This window comes from Chiroxiphia lanceolata, chromosome 1 (assembly GCF_009829145.1).
Source record: "Chiroxiphia lanceolata isolate bChiLan1 chromosome 1, bChiLan1.pri, whole genome shotgun sequence".
Lineage (NCBI taxonomy): Eukaryota > Metazoa > Chordata > Aves > Passeriformes > Pipridae > Chiroxiphia > Chiroxiphia lanceolata.
Genome location: NC_045637.1, coordinates 101,270,869 through 101,291,748, shown reverse-complemented (window position 1 = coordinate 101,291,748; position 20,880 = coordinate 101,270,869). Strand labels below are relative to the sequence as shown.

The 20,880-nt window shown below is 40.2% G+C and overlaps 1 protein-coding gene across 6 annotated transcripts in view; it reads right to left on the bottom strand.

The window, feature by feature from the left end:
• Positions 1 to 7,795: 7,795 nt before the first annotated feature.
• RALA (RAS like proto-oncogene A) overlaps positions 7,796 to 20,880 on the bottom strand; it is a 31,917-nt gene continuing 18,832 nt past the window's right edge. For 5 of the 6 annotated variants that reach the window (XM_032706516.1, XM_032706490.1, XM_032706524.1 and 2 more), the window contains 4 exons: positions 19,604 to 19,759; positions 18,766 to 18,974; positions 13,137 to 13,311; positions 7,796 to 9,735 (listed from right to left, as the gene is read on the bottom strand). In XM_032706516.1, coding sequence (XP_032562407.1) covers positions 9,613 to 9,735; positions 13,137 to 13,311; positions 18,766 to 18,974; positions 19,604 to 19,717 — 621 coding nt within the window. In that variant the 5' untranslated portion in view covers positions 19,718 to 19,759 and the 3' untranslated portion in view covers positions 7,796 to 9,612. Of the gene's footprint in view, positions 9,736 to 13,136; positions 13,312 to 18,765; positions 18,975 to 19,603; positions 19,760 to 20,616; positions 20,733 to 20,880 lie in introns of all 6 variants that reach the window. The other variant, XM_032706507.1, reaches the window with a different exon arrangement.

The following is a 20,880-nucleotide window of genomic DNA, read 5'->3' as shown; positions in this document are numbered from 1 at the left end:
AGAGATTACTATGCAAATGCTTTTTGGTGAGGGTCCTTATTCTGCAAATACAGATCAGGCCAAAATTCCAAAACAAGACTTACTTGCTACCAGAAATATGGCATTACAGGCACTACAATCAGTAGCTGATGCCTCTGAAACAACTCCACCTTTCCATAATGTAATTCAAAAGCCTGATGAATCTTTTATTGATTTTGCAGAACGATTAAAAGAATCTGTAGAAAAACAAATAAAGGGGAAAGAAGCACAAGATGCTCTATTCCTGAAGCTAGCTATCTCCAATTCAAATGCACAGTGTCAGCAGATACTCAGAAATCTTTGTGACCCTACCCCCATGGATATGGTAAAAGCTTGTAAAGATATTAGCCCTAATGATAAATTAGCAAATAGCCTAGTCCAAGCTCAGGCGTCAATGTCTAACCAATTAGTTGAAGCTAATACACAATTAGGCAACCAAATTGCAGAAGCAACTCAGCAGATGGCAGAAAAAATGACCCAAGTTTTAGCAGCAGCTTTAGACCACTCCAAAATAATATGCCATAATTGCAAAAGTCCGGGTCATATAAAAGCTAACTGCCCACATTTTAAAAACCCCAATTCACAAAAAACCATTCGTCCAGGCCTTTGCCCCAGATGTAAAAGAGGGGTACATTGGGCTGTAGAATGTCGATCTCTATTTGACAGACATGGAAACCCACTATCACCCAGGCCTTCTCGCACTCTCCACAGGGCCAAGGGATAGTAGAGAAAACTCACAAATCCTTAAAAGATATGCTGAAAAAACAAGAAAAAACACCTGTAGGTCTCTCTCCATCAGAGTGTTTAAACAAGGCATTGTATGTCCTCAATTTTTTAAATAGGCTGCATGAGGACGTTTCACCTGTTGGGCATCATTTTGGAGCTGGAAAATTAAAAACGGGGGAAGCTAAGGTAAAATACAAGGATATCCTGACAGGAGAATGGCTCGGTCCTGTCCCCCTAATTGTTTGGGGAAGAGGGCACGCTTGTGTCTCCACAGGAGCAGGTCCGAGATGGATACCGTCCAGGCTAGTAAGGATCCACCAAGAAGTTTCCCTCCCAGCTCAACCAGCAGCAGATCCAGCACCAACGGATTCAGCACCAACTACAGGAAGCGATCCTCCATCAGCATCACCTTCGGGATAATCCTGTTTTTTGCGTGCAGCATAACACCAGCAAATCAGAAAGACTTAACATCAGGAGCCCTTGCCACACCTCCTCCAGCAATTCCAAATTGGGTAATGCTCTCTGGCCAAAATGTTTGGCTAAACCTGGCACAATCACTAAATACTGACTCTATCTGTCTGTCTACTTTAGATCCCTCTCACCCTTTCAAGACCTGTCTGGTAGGAATCCCCTGGACCCCAAGAGAATGGGGTGATTTTAGAAATCAATATATCCCCTGGTGTGATGACCGTGATCAGTTTAGAAATCCATTCTTGGATTGTCTCACAAGATCAGCAAAAACTTCACATGACAGACAGACATTTAGCTATCAGTGGCAGAGACCTGAGGAATTAGAAATCTTGGGGAGTATCATATCTCCTCTCTGTTTTTACTTCATTCACAACAAATATGTTGCCCCTCCTGAATTAATTAATGTCACCTCTTATGGACCTTATTCCAACTTCAGTTTCTGGTGCAAGGAAGAGGTACCTTACCAGATACATGCTACCCCTGATTCGGTTATTCTTCCAAAAGGAGTCTTTTTAATTTGTGGACTTAGAGTCTGGAATATGATTCCTAGATTAGCTGCTGGAGGCCCTTGTACATTTGGAAAATTAGCACTGTACAATCCAGCTACCCTTATGAAATCTTTACCTGTAAGGCCTCCCAAAAATCGTGCAAAAAGAAACAGTAACCTCCAAATAACCTCACCCTTCTCACATCATAGAGTGCGCAGGCAATTCCAAGGTTTATACCCATCTCTTAACTTCTATCCATCACAACCAAAACCACTTTCTCCACCTAAAGCAGCACAGGTCCCTGTGGCTGTAGCACCCCCACCTTCAGCAGAAGAACATCCTTTAGCAAAACTGCAGTCCTTGAGTGAATTCACAGCAGAATGCAATTCCAACATGCATTTTTGGTCAGACACCGCAAACATTCTAAGTGGTATACTTCCAATTGTCAGCTCCACAAAAGCCTTAACTCTCCTTACCAGAATGGGATGTTGGCTAGCAAAAGAAGCTAATGCCACCAGTGCTGCCCTTGATGACCCGTTACAAGATACCCAAACCAATAAGAACGCTTTGTTACAAAATCGTGCTGCAATAGATTTTCTCCTTCTAGTAAATGGCCATGGGTGTCAGGAGTTTGAAGGCCTCTGCTGCCTCAACTTCTCTGATCGCTCCCAATCTATCCACTCCCAGATTAATCAGCTTAAGTCCTTAGTTCATGAAATCAAGCAGGTTGATCATCTGACTTTTGATGATTTTTTCGACTGGCTGCCCTTCAAAGGCCTCTCTTCCACTATTAAGAAAATTATTGTAGTTATCACAGTAGGACTTTTCGTAGTGTTTCTCTTTATGTGTGTCTTTCCATGTTTCCTCAGTTGTGCCAGAACCTCTCAATCATTTAAAGCATATCCAGCTTTGCAAAACAGAAAAGGAGGAGATGTGGCAATGGATTTGTCATATACAGGATGGAAGAAGTCCTGTCAGAGATGGACTAGTGAAGAAAATGAAAACAGTTCAAATGTTATAGAAACCGAAATTTTTAAGGTGGTTTAAACAGGTTTTAAAATGGCTTTTACCTTTTTGCAGAGTCACTGTCTCCCTCTTCCCGACACCCCCTGTGAAGCTATTGTCTCCCATACAGAGTGTCCTGGGAAGGTGTCCTGCGGTGTTTCTCACTGGTCCCTTGTTAACCCCTTCCTATTGGCTGTTGACTCTTTACCTGATGGTTTTTTCTATGTGACCCTGAACTTGTGATTGGTCCCCTTTTGACCCTCCTGAAAGCCTTATAAACCCCTACCCCACAATAAACTTCCTCTTTCGTCCATCCCTCCCTGGTGGTCTGTGTGCTCCTTGCGGGGTCGCAGGGCCACGTGCTGGGGGGCAGGGGGAAGAGCATTCACCTCGCAGGTAATGGGCTAGCAGCCTAAGGCCTGGAGGTCTCCCCCATCCCACTAATCCGTCGTACCTCCATCTCAAGAAACTGGAGACCAGTACATGCTGGGGAAATTTCTCATAACATTTCTTCCCAGCCCTGCACTAGCAGAAGGCAGTGAATACTCGTAACTATCTCCCTGCCTAGGTACTGGCTCTGTCCCCTTATGGGAAGGAGGCATGGACCTTCTGAAGGGGATGAGAGCTGTGGATCATCTGAAGACAATGGGTCCATCTGCACAGATGTACAAAAAGCAGTTTTTGAAAATTTTCTGTGTTTATCCATTTTTCCAAAGGACAACAAAACCCCACATCTCTGACAATAGCAAGGCTCAAAGATCAAGCCCTCAGTCTGATGCAGGATGTCCTCCTCAGCTACATACTAAAACACACGAGCCTGAGAGCAACAGCACTCCCTCAGAGAGAAGGTCCATTTGGCCCAATAGTCTCCAAAGTGGCCAACCAACAATATCTAAAGGAGAGCACCTGAGCAGTGCAAGTCTGCTTCTGTCAGTGTCCTTGGCAGAAATGGGCACAATGCTGGAGAGCATGGCTCAGGCAGGGACTGATGGCCCCAGGCTGAGCTGGGACAAGCCCCCTGGGCCCTTAGCAGGAGACTGGGGGTAGGGTCTCAGGGGAGGCCAGTCCCAGACACTGAGGCCTGTGAGCACCCCCAGGACCCTATACTGTAATATCAATTATTTAAATGCTTGTGGTTTTAATCTCATTTTCCACATGAACGGTTCAAGGTCTTTACATAAAAACGAAATAGAAGCTAAACGAGACACATTCCAACAGTTTCTTCTATACTGCATAAAGGTAGTCATGTGACTAGAGGATTAAAAATTATAGAAGAAACCTCATAGCAAGGACTATGCTCTAAGCCATGGTTCTTCTGCCTGCTGTTACTTTAAGCAAACAGAAGCATTTAATGGACCAAGTGCATTGTCCCACTCAGACAAGTGTACTGCCCTAGTGACAACCACATTCTTGGAGTAGGATGCAGTATGCTCCTATCTCTTTTCAACAAAAGGAACCAGTATCAGAAGAGCAACTCTGCTGTGGTCTCTATGGACTGTTGCTCTCAGTGTAGGACCATGCGGGCTTGCTCATGAAAACCCAGACTCTGGGCACCTTGTCTATGAATCTGGGTATTTATCATTTACTAAATTTATAGGAAGCCAATGAAAGATGTCCATCTTACATTGCAGATTTAAATAATGCTGCAAAACCGGAAACAGTGGCAATAACTGTATTATTATCTACTTTGTCAAACAAACAAACAAAGAAAGACTCATCTAACAGCACTGGGGCTACCAAATTCTGCTAGCTTCCTTCGTGTTGGATGCAGCATAAGTCTGTCAGAAGCAGCTAAGGGCATCTAGTATCTACCTCCTCAAGCCAGCTCTGACACTCACAGGAGTTACAACCACCCACAACAAACTGCTATGCATGGACACAGTATGTTATTTTTAACTGCTCCTTTAACACTTCCACAGGCCATTTCAGTAGGCATTTTGGCAGTTATCAGATAAAACAGGATTACTGTTTTAGACTCATTCTTTAGAGATGACTAGTATTTAACACATTAGTCTGGCAGCATTTCAGCCAACAGGTCTGATTTGTTGCACTGAAAAAACCCCAACTCTATCTCATAAGTTTTTCTTCACAAAAGAAGCAAAAAGCAAAAATAACTGTAACAGAAGCATATTAAGTATGCTGAGCTCAGCTGAAAACAAACACCAATTCATTACTTTCTTTACTTTACTTTACTTTAGACACTCATCCAGTGTCTAAAACATAACAAACTGGGAGTGCTGTTGCTCTCAGGCTCATTTTAGTATGTAGCTGAGGAGGATATCCTGCATCAGACTGAGGGCTTGATCTTTGAGCCTTGCTACTGGTTATCATCATGCCTCCACTCTTAGCCAGGACATCCATGGGGCACAAGCTCTGTCATATCAGATCCTCTCCTTTGCACCTGGGATACTGACAAACAATAAGCCTTCACAGCATTAATCAAGAACAAGAAGGTAGAAAATGGACAACTCTAGCCTTCTCCATCCATAAGAAGCACAGAGAGAAAAATAACTGCGCTACTTCAAAATCCCAGATCCTCCTCCAGAGCTTCCATGGAAAGAGTACAAGACTGCTGTCATTGCTGCTGTGGTCTACAGGTGAGGCTTCTTCCAGCCTTCTTCCAACCTCTTCTTACTCCTTGCTCACACAGCACAAGCACAGGAAACAGCATTAACAAGTCTGTAAGCATTTATTGCCTACTCTCTTTCAGAGACGAATGAGCGTGAGCTCTGTGAAGAAGGCGGCAGAGGACTAGAGAAAACATAAGTCCAACACTACTGCAGGTGCTACCTCACCTGTTACTCAGACAATGAGAAAATACCTGAAAATCAGTACTCATGCTGCCAGGAAGAGGAAACAAAAGCATGTATCTGGTTTCCAGTTTGTCCCACCTTGCTTTTGGCAGCAGGAGCATACCAGTACTTTGTGCCTATCCCTGGTGTGCAGAGTTTTGGTTCCCACTTCTCGTCTTAGCTCCCAAAGCATTGCAAAGACTCCCTGAGCTTTCATCTGGGTTCTGGCCACTTCCTAATTTCTCCCTTTTGGCCATGTGCTTCCACAGCTGCCCACAGATGATGGCTGCCTGCCATCAGGTGGTGCAGAAATAAGCTTCCCCTCTCCTAGCTTTCCTGACATAAATATGGTCAAATCCAAATAGAAATGGACAACTACAAAAAATTTGATTGTTACCAAGCTCATTAAATGAATAGATATGTATTTCTCAACAGTCTGCACATCAGGAAAAGAGGTGAAAAAAATAAAATACCCTAGCACACACAAGCCAAATTATATCTTCTGAATATTTTCCTAAAATTGATAGTACCAGTTAGATAGCTGGTTAGATCTATTCAGGACCTTCTGTAAATGAGAAGCGTCTTGGCGTGTGTCTGATCCTGGGCAGATCTCAAGCAGTATGCATTTCAGCATTTCTTTGACAATGAAGCTTCAACCAAAAATATTCCAGTCTGGTCAATGTATTTAGATCAAAGATTAATTTACACTCCAGTTTTAGGAACACTGGCACATTTCCTACCTTTCAATTTTAGTAACAAGCTGAAGCTGCCACAAAAATATGCAAGATGTTTCTTTGAGTCACCTCTTAAAAACACACCCAGTCATTTAAGCCACAGCCAAAAACTGGCAGGAGTGAATTTGGAAATGCACGTGATTATGCATCCACATGACTAGAAGAGCCAACACGTCTGAGCAGTGAGAAAGTTTAGAAATTAAGGTGTGTGCTCTTCAATTCCCAATTGTCACGTGCTCAGTCTTAACCTTCTGATCCAGCTCTGGCACAGCTAAATGGATTATATGCACTCATGTGACACCAGCCGTCACTCTGCTGCTCCACATTTTGCATTGGTCTATAATCAAGCAGAGAACACCTACCCTCTGTCTCTGAAACTACAGAGGCACTGTGAAGCTTGGTGTCCCAAAACAGAACCCAAGATTTTCAGCAAGCCCATTATACATATATATAGACAAAGTATTTCGCTCCTACAGATGAATATAGTGAGCATAAGGCTCAGATACGAAGCATATTTTATTGTATTATGATTGCCACTGGAATTGCCAAAGGGGTCATTCTGCATGCTAATGTGATGTTAACAAGGTCAGTATTAATGGGAAGCACCTCCTGCACATCGCGATGCTGCCGCAGAACAAAAAAACTGCTAGACACTGCTATTGTTAAGCTACTGTATGCTCATCAGGAGGCTACAGAAAGTACAAAATAGACCACAGATTTCTTAGCCGATATTTTCAAAAGTTAATCAAGTTTTTAAAGCTATGAAAAGCTACAGAAAAAATGGAGTTAGCATAAAAATTCAGTGTTAGTTTCATATTCACATGTAACAGAAAACTGAACTTTATAGCTTTGTACAAAGTAAGGCATCTCTCTTGTCTGCAGTTTTACCAAGCCATGCATTTTGCCAGCATTAGGCTAACTTGGAGAGAACTACTATGGAAGGCTTTGATCCTGCCAGTGATGAAAGTATCTTTAGCTTCTTGGAGAAATAGGGCACAGAAGCACTCTGAGCAGGTAGACCTAGGAGCTTCAGACACAAAAGCAGGCTAAACCAAACACTCCTCTATGATGCAAATATAACACTCAGTTTGGATGACTCTCTTAACATATACCCAAATCCTATAATTCACAATGCAAGCTATATTCTCTGCAAGTTGAGAAGAACACTTACGTTCTCTTTCACTGTCCCAAAAGAAAATGACTTAGAATTCATTTTTATTTTATTAAAACTTATGTAGGTTGTGGGTAGTCTGTTTTTGGTTGGTTGGTTGTTTTTTGTCCACTTGTTTTTTGTTTTTAAATCAAGGCTACCTCAGTTTGTTTGCCTGTTTTCTGATATTGTTTTTTATAACAACTAAGCAAATTAGCTCTGGATAAAAGGTAGCACATACACAGTCTCACTATTATGAACTGGCTTTTTATAATTCTAATGAGATTTAATGTACAATTTTGTTCACGCACACAAACCAGTCTTCTGGAATATTGAGGTTCAACTGCTTGACAACTGGCATCAGCTGTACCAACATTTATGAATAACAGTTATTAATTAACACCGCACAAGTATTTTAGAAAAATGGAAGTTTATTCATCTTTGAATGGCTCAAATAGCAAATAAAAGGACAGGATAAGGCATCAGCCAAGACAGCTTTCATGTGTCCAGTGGCTTCATAACACCTCAGTTCCCAGTATACAGGTTCCAAAGCAAAGTCACGATGTTAGTGGTTAGACTCCCTGGCTAAATAGACCCAAATGAGTACACAGTAAGATGAAGACTGGCTTACTTGCCAGCTACATGAGTAACTTTAATTCTGCACTTGGCAGTCTACTAAATGCACATACAAAATTCCTATTGATAAATATTTAACATGACATATATAACTTCTAAGACTTGAGTCCCTAAAACGTCTGTTAGCATGAAAGTTAAATATTTGTTACCTAGTTTGCTTGAGCACATTTTAAACTGTCAGTTATAGGCTTACACATGTATAAAAAGTATAACAGTTTGTGAAACTGATCTAGCCTGTCTCACCACAAAGGAGTCCAAAACCCTCAAACATTTTGGTATTTTCTTAGTTAAGATGTAGCATACTAACCGTGTGCTAGTATTCTTGCTGTTTTCAAGCAACTGAGGCAGTATGTTTTGTTTGGGGATTTTGGATGTACATGTTAAATGTTTCTGTATTGCAAAGCATGTTTGATTGTTTGATATCAACGTTAACTAGAAAAAGTAGCTACACTGTTCCCCCTTTGAAAATCAACATAGACTAAACGATACAAAACCTGCAAAGAGCTTCAGCATAACACACCATGTTCCCATAGCTGAGTATTAGGAACGCAAAAGAAATTAACCAGAATTTGCCAGACAACATCTTAAAACACATTAGCGCTACTAGATTAGCCCCACTCCACCCAATTCCAGGGAGTTAAAACCCAAGGAACATCTAGACAAAAATCTATGCGCAAAAGGGAAGTTTTCAAGGTATCAGCACGTTAAATTTTAAACAACCATTCCAGGCTTAGATGTGCCATAGGCTTATGACTTCAGTCTTATATGTATTCTGACCTTTTAGTTAAGATACCATACTGTTACCAAATTATGGATGACAGAATATGCTCTGTGTTATTCACAATACCAGAGTATGGCACGTATTTAAAGAACAGACAGTGCTAGCAGACAGCTAGTTAGTAAAATCATTCATGTAACTGCGCTCCTCAGAGAGGGCAGTCTCGCACTGATGTGCAGGGACAGTCTCCATGCAACAAAGTTGAAAATACACCCTTGATTAAGCAACCTGCTATGTTTGGGTTTTAAAATTAAGGCATATTCAAATATTTCAATGTAAAAGTTTATATCACTCTTCTAAATTAGTCAGGTAATGCAGAACCACATATAGTTTTCCTCAACATAACTGTTCGCATATACATTATTCTTTTCTAATTTGCATAACTCCATGGCAAAACAGCTGCATGCTGCTTTGTTAGGTATCATGTTCACAATTGCAATTTTCAAGGCAACAAAAGACAAGATGAATTGACAATTACCAGTGATAAAAAAGTACGCTTTATAAGAACCCACAAAGTAATACTTCGCCCCTCTGTTCACTATTAAAGAAAAGACTGCCTATGAAACACTACATTCAGAAGAAATGTGAGAAGGTAGGCAATTATGAAATGGACTGAACTTTGCTTCTCTTGAAGCCACATAATTTGTTTTCAGTGAATTTGACTTTCAGTGCAGCTCCAATTCATGCTTTTAGTGGTACATTACATTTTCCAACATGTTAGGGTAATTTCAGTCACTTCAGCCTTCAATGGCATGCTTATAAATTATGTTTTTTATTAGTATGGTCAGAGTAGGAAAGGAATCCAGGCTTTTGATTATAAAATGCAACATCTTTCTCTGATCCTCTTAGCTAGGCTTTTTCTTTTCTTCTTTCCATTCTTTTCTTTGCTGTCTTCCATTTTTCTGGCTCTAATTTCTCTCATTAAATCAAAAAACACCTAAAAAAGATGCAAGAATATAAATGCAAAAACAGTCACAGACATGAGTTAATTTATCACTGATATTCACTTCAGTTGTTTAGAGTCAATTATATGCAACCAGTTTGAGCAAACAAATATTAACCCAACAAATCTTTCATTGATTCAGAAGGCCAAGTTGATATGATGCAGTCCTTCTTCTTTCATGGCACCATAATGTTCCCCTGTCTTCTGACATTTGCTTATGAATCCTGTCAGACAATTTTAAACAAGGATTGAAACAAGGGTCTCATCACCAGCCAAGATTTTCAAATGTTGTATGAATATCCTCCTGAGGAGACTCAAGGAAATTAGTTCATGTTTTGAGTATTTTCCGTGATGAAGTGCAAAGGCTAAAAAAGTGAACACCCAAATCCTAGAAACATACTAATGGAGCAGTGACATACACTGAACATTTCATGCTATGTTCCATGGTGCAAGTCTAAACACAAAGTGACTAGGGAAAAAAAAATAGCATTTCCCTTAAAGCAAAGTTATCAATCATATGACTACATAAACTATTTCTTATGTCAGGTAATATCAGCTACCATACTAAAGACTTAAAGTACACATGAAGTTTGTTTTCCTCAAATGGTTTAGTAGGAAACAAATGCGACAAAGTTGGATACCCCTGACTTATTTAAGAGAGATCCTACTGACAGTTAAGGCTTTATGATTGGACTGCTTAAAACTACTTTACTAATTTGAAAAGCAGATTTTTACCTGACTCACAGGAGGCTACAGCAAATAATAATTTCATCTTTATAATTTTATTGTAGGGAATCATCCGAGCAATTCTAAAACTTTTCTTTCTCAAGAGACATTTTCTAGATCTATGTCAAGGGACTTGATTCATTTCTGTGAAACATGGACAGTGCAGGGGCTGAAAAGCTCCTCTACAGAGCTCAGTAGGTTTTTATTTGCAATGACACTAATCTCATATTGACTGCAGCAAGAGTGTCAATCTTCATTACATGGAATCTGAAGAAAATCGATGGAACTAAACATTTCCATCAAGAAATGAGATTGCCTTTAGATTTTCAGATGTGCACTAAGTTATTTGCTTGAAGTTAAATCTGTGCTAATGGTAAGATGCAACTGTCAACTTGCTTAAGCACTGATATCACACTACAATATTTAGCTGTCTGGGACACATAACCTTCTGAGAAAATGCTTATTGGGTCACCTTTGCCAAAGTAAGTGTCAGCTGTCTGTATTTTTCCCAAATGAGTAAACCCACTATTCTGGAATTCAGAGAGGCCAGATTTCTTATAAAAGAGTAACCCAGGTTTGTATAACAAACCAAAAAACTTCGTATGCTCCAAGTAACTAAGAATACGTGGTATTCACTTGTGCCAACAGAGCCTCATTTATGGCCTGTCAAATCCTAAATCTATACAACACATCCTAATCTGGATCCATTATGCCACCAGCTCCTAAAAGAAACCTGGAACTCTATGGTAGCCTACCCTGTGTGTGCTATTGATCAGAGAGCTATTGAAAAAATATATATACACACACTTTTTTTCATAGCTACTACAAGATAGTAAAGTGGATTTGAAGAGCTGGGAATTTCTACAACTGTAATAGATGGCTGTTAACTGCAATTATACATCAAAACTAAAAGACGTATTAGCTTTTATAACAATAAAAAAACATCAAAGCTGTATTCATCAATGAAAATTAGTTCTGTTGTGTTTAATTGACTTCATTTACTCTACAGAACAGCACACAGTTCTTAATGTAGTATTGAACAATCAGTTTCTTCAGGAAGATAACTGGCAGGAAAAAACAGTTGCGTTTAAGTTATTGCAAAAGAGAACTCACATTACAGCTCTCATACTCAGTTGATAGCTCATACATAAGGATTCATGTTAGAAAATTTTTCACCAAGTGCAAGGTCCTGCCCCTGGGTCAGGGTAATCCCAGACATGAGTCCAGACTGGCAGAAGAACTCATTTAGAGTAGCCCCGTGGAGAAGGACTTGGGGGTTTTCATGGATTAAAAGCTGGATGTGAGCCAACAGTGTGCTTGCAGCCCAGAAGGCCAATGGTATGCTGGGCTGCATCAAAACAGGACTGGCCAGCAGATCGAGGGGGGTGATTGACCCCTTCTACTCTGCCCTGGTGACACTCCACCTGCAGTGCTTGGTCCAGCTCTAGGGCCGCCCAGCACAAGAAAGATGCAGACCTATTGGAGCAAGTCCAGAGGAGGCCACAAAGATGATCTGAGGACTGGAGCACTTCTCCTATGAAGACAAGCTAAGAAAGCTGGGGTTGTTCATCCTGGAGAAGAGAAGGCTCCAGGGAGACCTCATTGCAGCCTTTCAGTTCTTAAAGAGGCTTATAAAAAAGAGGGAGAACAACTTTTTACCGTGGTAGCTTGTGATAAGACCCTTAGGGGAACAGTTTTGAACTAAAACGGGACAGATTTAAATATTAAATTAGGAAAAATCTCTGTTGTGGGGGTGGTGAGGCACTGGAGCAGGCTGCCCAGAGAAGTTGTAGATGCCTCGTCCCTGGAAGTGTTCAAGGTCTGGTTGGATGGGGCCCTAAACAACCTGATCTAGTGGGTTGCATCCCTGACCATGGCAGTGGTGTTGGATCTAGAGATTTTTAAAAGGTCTCTTCCAACCCAAACCATACTAGGATTCAATTTGTGGTCAAATTTATCAACAGTTCTGAAAGGAAAGATTGGCCCATTGCACCAAACCACATAAGTTTGATGCAAACTTTGGTGCAAAACAGTAGAGGCAATTGCTTCAGGACAGAGTTTCTGGAAATAAAAGGGCCATTGACCAGTCTTTTCTTTCTTTTGCCACAGATCTGTTACTCTTACAGTCTACAAGGCTGTAGAACTCCTGTCTTTTACAGTAATAGTGAAATACTTACAACTAATCAATATTTTAGTTTTTTGGAGACAAATATTCTCTCTTATTTCACGACCTTCTGAACCAGGTTTAATCCCTGAAAACTCATGAGGCACTTCTAGGCTTTTCAAAGCTTTTTGGGTTCATCCATTCTTCATCAAAGCAACATACAAATAGGCAGATGGTTAAATGAGGGTAGGGAGGGCTCAAATCCCTCCCTTATCTGCTTTTACAAGGTGTTTTACTTTGAGGATCAGACAGTACTCCTCACTGTTCAGAAGCAGACTGTCTTCTAGTTACAGAAAATGCAGTAAGAAGTCTAGGCCAACATTTTCACTATTCTACATGAAGTCACCTAGTCATTCACTCCCTGCAAGCTAAGGGAGGAAAGTATTTGAATAAAATTTCACAAAAATAATTGCTAAAATAATGAACATATAGAGAATCCCATGGAAAAGAGGGATAACATAAAAACTGATGGACAGATCCTTTGTTTAAAGAGGGCAGTTATTACCTTGTCAACATTAGCTCGTGTTTTTGCAGAAGTTTCCACATAATTAACATTCCACTGATCAGCTCTGTTTTTTGCTTCCTCTACAGAAACTTGCCTTTTATCTTCCAAATCTGATTTATTACCAACTAGCAAAAAAGGAACATTCTCATCTTCTTTTACTCTTAAAATCTGCTCCCTGGAGAAAAAAGGAAAGGAAAAGAAAATTAAGCTTTGCATGGAGTACTATTCTTAGAACACAAAAAGAAGAACTCAGACTAAATACTTTTCCATCTTTACAGTGAAAAGCCACATATTCCTCTTATGAAGCTTATGTAACAGGTAAGTCTTAAACCTCATTATGACATTATACAGAATGAAGACAGGGACAGACAACTAGTCCTCCAGGAAGGAAGGAGGTGAGTCAGTAAGAAATGAAAAAAAATAGAACAGGATTGGTTTAGGTGAGAGTTTATATTAATAATTCATTCCCTTTAACAGTGTTATTTGAGAGCATTTTCCATTGTCTTTATATTACTACTTTTGATTGCCATTTTTAAGCTACCCAAGCTTCAGTTTTACTGCTGATTTTTTCCTAACAAAATGCATGTGCCATTTCTAAAGCTGATAAGATGATCTATAGCATATTAAGAGAAAATCTTTTCCTTTCAGGAATCTTTCTCAAGTCAATTATATTCAGTCTCTGCAGAGAATTTCACTCAGTTATAAGCCAATGTAGAGAGATACAAGTTGTATATGCATCAGACTTTTAACGACAGACGCTTCTACTGTTTTAACTGCTAGAATGCAAGGTTTAAAGTCATAAATCTCAATACTACAAATCGTTTGGTACATAAGTCTCCAACACTTAAAAAATAATGAAAGTTTTCTTCTACTTGGAAATACATTAGAAGTATCAGGAAGAACAGTTTTCTCAGAAGGATACTCTGTATTTTGTCTAAGAAAAGAGCATAAAGTCAGCAGTGAAATTTAGCCCCTGATCATGGAGCAATTTCTGTAAGACTGACAAAAAGCATGGAGAATTTGCTGGCTCAGGTGAAACAAAATTTAAAGTTGAAGGGAGGGAAGCTGAAGACAATTAAGTAATTGATATTCTAAAGGGCTTTCATTTGGTATATGGCAGGATTCTCCCGCTGCTACAAAAAGCTCTGAATAGCATGTAGTCTTGTGGGGGAAGACTATTCACAGGGTTGAGAAACTGCAGATAGCCTTTTTTTTTTTTTTTTTTAAATCAACTGCTATGCATTGGAGGCAGCTTGTAACACTACATTTATGTCTGAGGTATAATCAAAAAGCAACATTTCTCCTCTCCCCCACAAATACAAGTGCAAATGTTTTAACAGGGTGTGCAGCTATCCACAAGTAGTTTGAATAGTCAGTGGATTAGGAAGGTGGCCAGAAGAAAACTCAGTGCATCACTGCAGTATCTTTGTAAATCAGATTACTGGTAAAAACTAGTAGCTTTCAACACTAATTATCTAGGTGATTCTATATGGTGTTTGAGTGACAAGGTTTTGGTAGCCAGGGGACTACAAGGGTGGCTTCTCTGAGAAGCTGCTGGAAGCTTCCCTGGTGTCCAACAGAGCCAATGCCAGCTGGCTCCAGGACAGGCATACCAATAGACAGGGCTGAGCCAGTAAGCAATGGCAGTAATGACACAGGCATAATGTATTTAAGAAGGGAAAAAAAAAGTTACTGCACAGAAATAATTGCACTCAGAGAAGAGAGGAGTGAGAATATGTGAGAGGAACAACTATGCAGATACTAAGGTCAGTGAAAAAGGGGGAGAAGGTGCTCCAGACACCAGAGCAGAGATTCCTCTGCAGCCCATGGAGGAGACCCACACTCGAGCAGGTTCTCCTGGCAGAGACCTGTAAGCCCCTGGAGACAGGAGCCCATGCTAGAGCAGGTTTGCTGGCAAGACTTTTGACTCTGTGGGGGACAGAGCTGGAGCAGTCTGTTTGTGAAGGATTACACCCCATGGAAAGGGATCCACACTGGAGCAATTAGTGAACTGCAGCCTGTGGGAAGAGCTCACACTGGAGAAGGTTATGGAGGACTGTCCCCCATAGAAGGGACCCCATAGTGGAGCAGGGGAAGGACTCCTCTCCCTGGGGAGGAAGCAGCAGCAGAAACAACATGGGATGAACTGACCACAACCCCCATTATTCCCTGCCTTCCTGTGCCGCTGGGGAGGAGGAGGTAGACCCTGGGAAGGAGGGAGGGGTGAGGGGAAGTTGTTTTTAAGGCTAGTTTTACTTCTTATTATCCTGTTCTGATTTTGAATGGTAATATATTCAATTAAGTTCCCCAAGTTGTGTCTGTTTTGTCTGTGACGGTAATTGATGAGTGATCTCTCCTGGTCCTTAACTCAAAAGCCTTTCACTGTATTTTATCTCCCCTGTCCAGCTGAGCAGGGGAGTGATAGAGCATCTTTGGTGGGCACCTAGCATAAATGCCAGGTCAAACCACCACAGATGCCAAACAATTTCATTATGTAAAGAGTTAATCTAACAGCAATCCAGATAACAATATTCTCCTTTGTGACCCCTCCAAAGACTGATATCTCCTGAACAAATGATATGCGCCAGCTTGAAATCTAGAACGTAAAACAAAAAAACCAAACATAAGAGCCAGACCAATTCTACCCAAAGCAAGGCCAAATTTTATCAAACTGCCTTTCAAATATTTAAAAGTATAGTAGTCATTGCAGGTCTGCGTTCTATTGAAAAAAATGACTTGGAGCACTGGCATTTCAGAGCGTACCAGGAACCCCACTGCAGATATTAAAGCAGTACACAGCTCCTCTGTTGGAGGTCTGCCATTCCAGCAAAACAAAATTCCACTGAAACAAACATCCAAATTTTTCTTGTCACTTTCTTTCATATATGGCTCTTAAATAGTATGCCCTCAGACTACTCAGCAATGTCAAAGGTACTTTAACTGTACACACATCAGAAAATGTAATTTTTCTGAGCTACATTTTAGCATTTAGGCTTCTACAGTTTCAAAGGCAACTTGAAAGGCACTTTCAGATTTGGACAGAGGAGAATTTTAGTATCTTTAATTAAAGGGATTTTTTTTTCATTTTTGTTGTATCAACATGTATATTGTTAACGCTCACCTTTATTGGAAAAGTAGGACTTTTTCTAAAGCCAAAGATCATGTACTTTGAAGCGTTAACATGATTTTAAACAGATTTGAACAGGTCATTTTGCACTCTAGAGGAGCTGAACTATACTAAACAGTCCTACACGATTGACAGTATCTGGCATAAGCCTGCAAACATACAAGGTCTGCTCCTCCCTCTCTCAAAATATGTAAAACACACACATATAGAGACACAAATAAATTAAAAAAAAAAAAAACACTAGAAGATGAAACTGTTTCCTTATTTTTTGTCAAAGGTTATGGCCTTTCCTATTTCACTACACTTTGAACAGGTAAAACCATTTTCTGATCTCTTTTGTAATTTTTTTTTAAATACAGCAATGAGCAATTTAAATATGCTTTCTCTCTCAAACAACGTTGAACATCTGTAATATACTGCCGCCTGTATAATATTCTATTATTATCATAAGAGTTTTAATATGCTGCATGCCTGAAAGCCATCTTAAAAACCCTATCCTGTTAAACACTTATTACACCAGAAATACCCAGTTCCAAATTTTGGTTTTATGTTTTCTTACAATTAAATAATATACTGATTTTGATAGGAAGGGTGAATGCTATGCAGAACTTTTGTCTTGTAAATTCAAAAAATTACATCCATATCTTTTACAGAGAAAAATTCCACCCAAGCAAAATTGAAGGGACAGATTTACAGCAATACTTTACACAAAATGTATATCTACTACTTCAGTTGAAAAATACTCCTCATTTGTGTTTGTGGTGTGTTGACCCTGTCTGCATACCAGGTACCCACCAAAGTCCTTTATCACCTTCCTTCTCAGCTGGACAGGGGAGAGAAAATACAATAAAATGCTCTTGAGTTGAGATAAGGACAGGAGAGATCACTGATTGATTACTGTCACAGGCAAAACAGACACAACTTGGCTAAGTTAATTGAACTTATTACCAATTAAATCAGTAGGGCAATGAAAAACAAAACCAAATCTTAAAAAACACCTTCCCCTCACCCCTCCCTCCTTCCGAGGCTTAACTTCACTTCCAATTCTACCTCCTCCTCCCCACCAGCAGCACAGGCAAACAGAGAATGAGGGTTGTAGTCAGTTCATCACATATTGTTTCTGCTAATGCATCCTCCCCAGGGAGAGGAGTCCTTCCCCTGCTCCAGTGTGGGGTCCTTCCCATGGGAGACAGCCCTCCATGAACTTTTCCAAGGTGAGCCCTTCCTACAGGCTGCAGTTCTTCATGAAGAACTGCTCCAGCGTGGGTCCCACAGGGGGTCACAAGTCCTGCCAGCAAACCTGCTCCAGTGTGGGCTCCTCTCTCAACAGGTGCTGCCTCCTCCAGCACGAGCCTCCCACAGGGTCACAGCCTCCTTCAGGCATCCACCTGCTGTGGCTTGCGGTCCTCCAGAGGCCGCAGGTAATATTAGCTCCACCACGGACCTCCATAGGCTGCAGTGGGACAGCCTGTCTCATCACGGTCTTCGTCACAGGCTGCGCTCTGGCAACTGGAGCGCCTCCGCCCCCTCCTTCCTCACCGACCTTGGCATCTGCAGAGCTGCTTCTCTCACTTATTCTCACTCCTTTCTTCTCTGGCTGCAATTTGCTTCTGCCTAACAACTTTTTTTCCCTTTCTTAAATACGTTATCCCAGAGGTGCTGCCACTGTTGCTGGTAGGCTCAGCCTTCACCAGAGGTAGATACTTCTTGGAGCTAGCTGGCTTTGGCTCCACTGGATATAGTGAAAGCTCCTAGCAGCTTCTCAGTGAAGCCACCCCTGCTTCCAAAACCTTGTCACCCAAACCCAATACTCTGTTGTTCATAAAACCATCTTTAAGAGGTAGAAAGGCTTGTGGTGTTGATACTACGCACTTTGCTCTCCCAGAATACAGTGCTCATGCCTCACATTGCCTAAGACTTTGTAGACAGGGATGACCAGATATGGTTATTCTGTAGAGTTTTCAACTGAAATCTGGTCATGTCATCTTTATAACAAGTATTCTAGTATAAAACAGTTGCACATGCTATAGCTGCTTTTTTGTTCTAAGGTTTTCACAGGTTAAGAGAAACACATCATAGTCCTCTACATATGGAGCAAGAACTAAAAAAAGACACCTCTGGGGAGTACACAGTACTGTACATACATTACAGGCAACCATACAAACTCAGATTTTTCTCAGATCCATTACTTTGGATAGCTGTATACCTCCTCAAAAAACACTGCTTCCTAGCACAAGTGCCAAGCAACACCAACTTACAAAGGGCAGAAGTATCTGCTCTGTGGCAACAGCCTTTCTGGTATTCAGAAAAACAGCAGCTAAGTTATCTGAAGTGGTACAGATAGTGAAGGCACGGCTAGGCATCTGTTCAAAACATTACGTGACAAGAGTAAGAGTTGTCATCCAATATGGATTATCAAAAAGATATTACAGAACAATTAAAAAAAATTCACTTGCAATCATCACATTGTAATTAGAATAATTATCTTGCCTTGTAACTTACCTGAAGTCTGCAGTTGCTGCAAAGGATTCTAGCTCTGTAATAGAGAAGACGCAAAGAAAGCCTTCTCCACTTCGGAAGTAGTTGTCTCTAATTGCAGCATAGTCCTCCTGCCCTGCTGTGTCCAATATATCAATTTGGACTTCTTCCCCATCCAGAACCACTTTTTTCCTGTAGCTATCTGCTTTGGTGGGCTCATAGTCTTCAACAAACTAGAAAAAAAACCCCTTAATGATATAAAATCATGCCTGTACAAGGCAAATGCTTCTGTTTGAACACAAGGATATAGCAAGCATCTTAAATGGGTACAGTAACTAATAACTAAGCATATGCATTTAGGCCATGTGAAGTATTCAAACGCCTCAATATTCAAACGCCAGATTTTTCCTCAGCCTAAACAGTTCTTGCTTTCCTAAGCCACTTTCACTGGGGAAAAAAGGTAAGGAAACAAGAAACTGATTTTAATTCCTCTCTTCAGCAGGAGCATAAAAAAAATATAGAAAAGCTTGGTTGTTTCAGGCATCATGCAACTCACCTAAGTGAAGAAGCTTTCAGCTGTAATAACTAAGTTCTAATAGGTCTAGTGAACAATGTGAAAATAATCCAATAATATGACAGAGCATCTAACTGCTTAGAAGTCTGAAAAAGGTCAAATTTTACCTTCACAGGTATCTCTAGAAAGCAAATCACTAACCTCAAAACATGTTTCTGTCCCATTTAATTGATGACTTTCATACCACATCACATATATTTAGACCCTTTCAGAAAACAACTGTACAAATTTAACTTAAACAACACTATGTAGAACAGGCATCTCCTAATTTCTAGTGCAGATTCTTACCTCATCATACATGAATTGTAGTGTTAAAGCAGATTTTCCTACACCACCACTTCCCACCATGATGACTTTGTGTAAAGCCAAGGAATTTTGTCCTTTAGGTTTATTTGCTGCCATCTTTGGATTGCAGAAAATTCCCAGGTATCAAATGAAAAAAACCTAGAAGAAAAATATTGCTTCATTAGTTTTCTTTTCCTTTTCCTGCATGAACTTTTAAAGTGGATTTGTTTCAAATCCCTACATATCTAATGTCTTAAATTCAGTTCTGCTGTCTTCAGTGAAACCTATCTGCTTTTTCACTAGAAGTCGTTCCACAAATTATACTGAGCTCATCTATTTTGCTACTTAAGCAAAGAAATCTTTCACCATTTGGAAACAGCACAAGTGGGTCCACACCACCCAAGAGCAATTAAGAGAAAAGATTTACATCTTGGTATGTAGAACATGACACTTTCTTTTAGTGACACAGTACGTGTCAAAAATTCTTGCTAGTTTACTACACAAGAATTGAAATAGGAAGCCACAGTGAGTCAACACTGTACACCACCATATCACAAACATGGGATATGACAGCTGCAAGGGAAGAAAACAGACTTTTGATGGACTTTCCATCTTAAATAGCAAGCATTAAGACAAAGCAGCAAGGATTAGCTAGTGTACTTTTAGAGAAAAGCAAGCAAACTTAAAACCTAAAAATACCCAGTTTCAATAAGTCCATCAGAAGCCAAAAGAATAATCTAGTTTACATAGAGTAAAAAGATTCAACTTGCCTACAAATATAATTATTCTGTGTATTTGGAATAGTTGTCTCAGTCCCATGACTGTTTGCTTAAACACAAATTTCTGCATGTCACCAGTACCAAGAGGCCCTACGAGTTAACTCACATAGTTTAATGTATGCTTGCAGAAATACAAAACATAACAATCCCATTAACTTAAAAAAAATAAATCAAGCATGTTATAGTTTTAGCAGATCTCTTCAGCAGATCTTCCCACACCTTTGTTTCATTCCCTACCTATCTCAATAGTAAAATCTGTGATTGCTTGCACAGTTCTGAAGACATGTGAAAGTCCCTGTACAGTGACAGAATGTACTCTCCTCCAGAGATTTCAGGTCAAAACAAGCTCTGAACTGCAAAAGACACAATGACATCCACATTACATATATAAATACAATAAACATGTATGGAAGCAATTAAGAATCAAATGTAACTCAGATTTTGTTAATTAGAAAGCTCAAAAAGAGCACATTCATATGGCAGCACAGCTCAGTTACATAG